At 43.5% G+C, this 6,219-nt stretch overlaps 1 protein-coding gene across 6 annotated transcripts in view; it reads right to left on the reverse strand.

Moving 5' to 3' along the window:
* The window catches only part of VPS13A (vacuolar protein sorting 13 homolog A), a 215,167-nt gene extending 209,267 nt beyond the window's left edge, over positions 1-5,900 (reverse strand). For 5 of the 6 annotated variants that reach the window (XR_013814532.1, XR_013814533.1, XR_013814534.1 and 2 more), the window contains exon 1: positions 5,611-5,841. Coding sequence is in view for 3 of the 6 variants with exons in the window: in XM_079790910.1 (XP_079647036.1) it covers positions 5,611-5,710 (100 nt within the window). In the remaining 3 variants the exon portion in view is untranslated. Of the gene's footprint in view, positions 1-5,610 lie in introns of all 6 variants that reach the window. The other variant, XM_079790912.1, reaches the window with a different exon arrangement.
* Positions 5,901-6,219: the final 319 nt, after the last annotated feature.

A 6,219-nucleotide genomic window follows, 5' to 3' on the forward strand; every position in this document is an offset into this window, starting at 1 on the left:
CCTGATCGCCTCTAACCGCCTTTGCCTGCCTGCCTGCCTGCCTGATCACCCCTAACTGCTCGCCTGCCTGCCTGATCACCCCTAACTGCTCGCCTGCCTGCCTGATTGTCCCTAGCCGCCTCTGCCTCAGCCCCCACTGCAGCGGCTTTGTCCGGGACATCCAGAAGGTTGTTCGCCTGTCTGATCTAATTAGCATATTACACTTTTATTATTATACTCATAGCAGCATTACCCATAAAAGCCAAAAAGTAGGAATAACTTAAATGTCCATCAACTGAATAAAGGATAAACAAATGTGATGTATTCATAAAATGGAATATTCTTAAGTCATAAAAAGTAATGAATACTGATACATGCTACAACATGGATGAACCTCAAAAATATGTTAAGTGAAAAAAAAACAGAAATGAAAGGCCTTGTATATTGTATGAATCCATTTAAATGAAATATTCAGAACTGGCAAATCCCTGGAAACAAAGTAGATTAGTGGTTGCCAGAGGTGGAGTGGAGGAAGATTAAGAATTTATAGTGACTATTAATGGGTATGAGGTTTATCTTGTGGGTGTTGAAAATGTTCTAGAATTATTTTGTTTTGTATGTATCTGTCCAATTTTCCCAACACTATTCATTGAAGAGACTGTCTTGACTCCATTGTATACTCTTGCTTCCTTTGTCAAATATTAATTGAGCATAACGGCTTGGGTCGATTTCTGTGTTCTCTGTTCTGTTCCATTGGTCTATATGTCTGTTCTTGTGCCAGTACCAGGCAGTTTTGTAAACAGTGGCTTTGTAATATAGCTTGATATCTGGTATTGTGATCCTTCCAACTTTGTTCTTCTTTCTCAGGATTGCTGCAGCTATTCGGGGTCTTTTTTTATTCCATATGAATTTTTGGAGAGTTTGTCTATATCTGTGAAATATGTCATTGGTATTTTAATGTGGATTGCATTGAATCTATAGATTGCTTTCATAGTATGGACATTTTAATGATGTTGATTCTACCAATCCATGAACATGATATATTCTTCCATTTGTTTATGTCTTCCTCTCTCTCTTTTTTCACTGCCCTGTACTTTTCCAAGTACAGGTCTTTTACCTCTTTAAATTTATACCTAGGTATCTTAATTTTTTTGTTGCAATGGTAAATAGAATTGTTTTGTTTTGTTTTTAGTTTCTCTTTCTCTGAGTTCATTATTGGTATATAAAAAAGCCAAAGATTTCTGGGTGTTAATTTTGTATCCTGCTACATTGCTGAATTCATTTATTAAGTATAGTTTTTTTATGAAGTCTTTAGGGTTTTCTATGTACAATATCATGTCATCTGTGAATAATGAGTTTTATTCTTCTTTTCCAATTTGGATGCCTTTTATTTCTTCTTCTTGTCTGATCACTATGGCTAGCACTTCCAGTATTATGTCAAACAAGAGTGGTGAAAGTGGGCATCCCTGTCTTGTTCCTGTACTTAAGGGAAATGGTTTTAGTTTTTGCCCATTGAGTATGATGTTAGCTGTAGGTCTGTAATGTAAGGCTTTTATTATGTTGAGGTATGATCCCTCTAGTCCCACTTTGCTGAGAGTTTTTATCAGGAATGGGTGTTGGATTTTGTCAAATGCTTTTTCTGCATGAATTGATATGATTGTGATTTCTGTCTCTCAATTTGTTTATGTGATGTGTCACGTTTATTGATTTGCGAATATTGTACCAGCCTTGCATCCCCAGAATAAATCCCACTTGGTCATGGTGTATGATCTTTCTAATGAAACTAGACCACCAACTTACAACAGTCACAAAAATAAACTCAAAATGGATAAAGGACTTAAACGTAAGATGGGAAACCATAAAAATCTTAGAAGAATCCATAGGGAGCAAAATATCAGACATACGTCGTTGCAATATCTTTACCCATACAGCAGCTCCTAGGACAATGGTAACTAAGGAGAAAATAAACAAATGGGACTACATAAAAATAAAAATCATCTGCACAGCAAAAGAAACCATCAACAAAACAACAAGAAAGCCCACTGAATGGGAGAACATATTTGCCAATGTTATATCTGATAAGGCCTAATCTCCAAAATTTACAGGGAACTCGTACAACTTAACAAAAGAAAGATAAACAATCCAATCAAAAAATGGGCAAATGACCTAAATAGACACTTTTCAAAAGTGGACGTACAAAAGGCCAAGAGATATATGAAAACAAGCTCAAAGTCACTAATCATCCGAGAGATGCAAATCAAAACAACAATGCGGTACCATCTCACACCTGTCAGAATGGCTATCATCAACAAATCAACAAATGAGAAGTGCTGGCAAGGATGTGGAGAAAAAAGAACCCTTATGCACTGCTGGTGGGGATGCAGACTGATGCAGCCACTGTGGAAAACAGTATGGAGTTTCCTCAAAAAATTAAAAGTGGAACTACCATTTGACCCAGTAATCCCACTTCTAGGAGTATATCCCAAGAAATCAGAAACACCAATCAGAAAGGATATATGCACCCCTATGTTCATAGCAGCACAATTTACAATAGCTAAAATTTGGGAAACAGCCTAAGTGCCCATCAGCAGATGAGTGGATTAAAAAACTGTGGTGTATCTACACAATGGAATACTACGCTGCTGTAAAAAAAAAAAAGAAGAAGAAGGAATTCTTACCATGTACAACAGCATGGATGGACCTGGAGAGCATTATGCTAAGCAAAATGAGCCAGTCGGAGAAAGATAAATATCAAATGATCTTACTCATTTGTGGAATATAATGAACAACATAAACTGATAAACTAAAATAGATCCAGAGACATAGAAGCATGGAACAGACCATGGAGCCTCAGAGGGAAGGCAGGGGTTAAGAGATCAACCAGCACTGGCTGCTTTGGCTCAATGGATGGAGTGTTGACCTGCAGACCAAAGGGTCCCGGATTCGATTCCAGTCAGAGGCGCGTATCTCGGTTGCAGGCTCATCCCTGGCCTGGGCCCTGGTCAGGGCTCATGCGGGAGGCAACCAATCGATGTGTCTCTCTCACATCGATGTTTCTCTCTGGCTTACCCTCTCTCTTCCACTCTCTAAAGGTCAATGGAAAGGTATCCTCGGGTGAAGATTAAAAAAAAAAAGAGATCAACCAAGACTCACATGCATATAAGCGTAACCAAACGACAGACAGTAGGGTGGTGGGGACATGTGCTGGGGGGGAGCAGGTATGGAGAGATCAACTGGAGGAAAAGGAGACGTGTAATACTTTCAATAATAAATAATTTTTTAAATGTTCTAGAATTAGACATTGTTGATAGTTGCACAATGTTATGACTATACTAAAAAACACTTTGCATGTTAAAAGGTGAATTTAAAATGTGAATTAATATCAATAGAAATAGAAAAAAATTTAAATAAGCAAAAGACGAACAGACACTTCAACTGAATATAGAAACAGCAAAGAACAAGAAGTTCAACAACTTCAATTACTAAGGAAATAAAAATTAAAACCATTAAAACCATAACACTTTATCACTATGTACCTATTAGAATGGCAAAAAAAAAAAAAATTTTTTTTTAAGTGACACTACTAAGTGCTAGAAAGGGTACAGAACAATTAAGCACTCGTACAATGCTGGGGAGACTGCAAAATGTAAAGCTACTCTGAAAAGCAGTTTCATTGCTTCTCATAAATTAAATATACACTTACCATATGACCTTGAAATCCCACTTTTAGGTATTTATCCAATGAAATAAAAATTTATGGTCACAGGAAAACCAGTACATGAATATTTATGGCAGCTCTTCATAATTACCAAAAATTGAAATGTCCTTCAACCCATGAAGAGATAAACATTTATAGTACAATCATACAATGAAAATACTACTAAATAGTGTAAGAATGAAATGCTGATGGCATGCAACACATGGGTGATTCTCAAATTCATTTTACATAAGAAGTTAAGTGGAAGGAGTGAAACTAAAAGATGCCAGACCCCAAAAGCCACATCAGGTAATTCCATTTACATGGCACTCTAGAAAAAAACAAAACTGTAGGGATAGAGACAGAACAGTGGTTCCCAGAGGAGGGGTGGGGGCTGGGTGCAATGGATTGCAAAAGGGCAGCAGAGGGAATTTGGGAGTCTTGTTGGAACTCTTCCCTATCATGACAGATGGTGTATACACGTCTTTGCATTTGTCAAGACACACAGTACTGAACATCACAAGAGTGAATTGTAATGTATGTAAATTTTAAATAATCAAATCCCAGGTCAAATCACACTCCACACAAACCTCCACCTTGTATGTAGAATCAAACTTCCACTATAAATCAAAGTACACCACAAAATGTTCTTATGGCTTCCTTCTGAGGTAGGTGGAGACACGTTTTATTATTTTAACTTTGCAAATGAGAAGCAGCACAGATGAAACTATATGCAAGTTTCTGTTGCTAATCAGTGATGCTGACCTAGCACTTCGTCCCTCGTTCTTGTAATCTATTATGGTACGAGGTACCAAGTTTAGTAACAAGAGGTCTTCTTTATGATTACACTATGTCATAAAGGGGGGAAAAATCAAGATTAAAAAGTATTTTAGAAGAAGTCTGAAAGTGTGTGCATATTCAAGAATTGTTAATTTATTAAATATACACACACACACACTATTCACAAACACACACACAATAATAATAATAACCTTAACCTTGGTCTGGGAGATTCGTTTCATAAAGAAAAGGAATCTTGATTTCTTAAGGGCATATTACAAAAACGAAAGCACTAAAAATGAGGCTTTCAATAAGGTAGAGCTCTAGAGTAGACAGATGCAAAGTACAGCTTCATCCTTCACTATCTCAGCAACAACGTTAAGCGCAGGTTCATCCCCCGTCTTTTGCAGAGCTGAGAGGTTGCACAGCTGCACCTCGTTTCTTTAAAAAGTCCGTCATTCTCTCCACAACCCCCAAAGCCTCACGAACCTACTAGCAAGACATTCCTGGGTCCGATTGTGAATTGAAAACACACAACCACCCCCCTCCCCCCTTTGAGTGATTACGCACAGGAGTTTCGCTTTTTCTTATCAGCCGAATCCAGCCGAGCAACCCGGGTTGAGTGGCCCGAGCACACACCCCGGTCTGGCAACACCCAGAGGCCGGGGCAGGAAGGAAGGAGGGCGTCTTTGGTCACAGTGTGTTGCCTTCACGTGCGAGGCGGCGTGCGACACTCGCGGGCCCTCCGTCGCGGCCCGAGGGGGGAATGACAGGGAGGGGACCGCGCACAGGTGCGCCTGGCTGCCTCCCCTCACCCAGCTCCGCTGCAGCCGGGCCACGAGAGGAGCAATCTGAACTTCCAGACCCACAGAGTCCCAACTACGGGACGAACCCTCGGCCACACGGCTCGAAAAAAAGAGGGCCTTTCCACCCAGCACCCACGACCCCTTCCCCTCCAGCCCCAAAAAATAAACAACTCGTGGGCGAAGGCCTGGAACGGTCGCCCGGCTTGACGTAATTTGACCCCGGAGGGCGGTGGCAGGTGGCGACGCCGGGCAAGCCGGGGGCCCGAGGACCCAAAAAGGCAGGGCCCCGCTCGCGCAAGGAGAGGCCCGGAGGGAGGCAGGGCGGAGGGACGGCGACCGTCTCGTTACCTCCCCAGATGCCCAGAGTGAGCTGGGACGTGTCCAGGTTCACCACGTAGTCCCCCAAGAACCGGTTCAACACATCCACGACCACCGACTCGAACACCATCTTCCTCCGCCGCGGTGGACTACGGAGGCCGCCCCCAGCGCGCCCGCTTCTGGCGAGGGTCCTCCCGCACCCCTTCCTCGAGGCCGCTCGGTTCACCCGCTCCCGGGCAGCTCCGACCCGAGAGTAGCCCGTGCGGGACGCGCAGCCCCGCCTCCAGGCGGGCAGGGGCGGAGGCGGCCGCTCGGCGACGCGTGCGCAGCTCGGAGGGAGGGCGGGGGCGCAGCGAGGTGCGGGCGGGAGGGGGAGCCAGCGCGGCTGCGCCGCCGCCTCTCCTCCGAGCTCCTCTTCCGTCTCCGCCCCCATCGCCTGGCAACGGGGCGGAGTTTTCCCGGCCCCGCCCCCACCTGGAAACTAGCGTCTAGGGAGGCGGTCTTGGTGGGCGGGGGCGGGGCGGTTCGCCCTGCAGGGAAAGGCCCACCCCCTATCTCGGAGACGAAACCCCTTACCCCCCAAGCTCTTGGATCTAGAGGTCCTGCACTTAAAAAGCAAGGCGGGATGGATGCCAGCAC

Source organism: Cnephaeus nilssonii (genome assembly GCF_951640355.1).
Source record: "Cnephaeus nilssonii genome assembly, chromosome: 14".
Lineage (NCBI taxonomy): Eukaryota > Metazoa > Chordata > Mammalia > Chiroptera > Vespertilionidae > Cnephaeus > Cnephaeus nilssonii.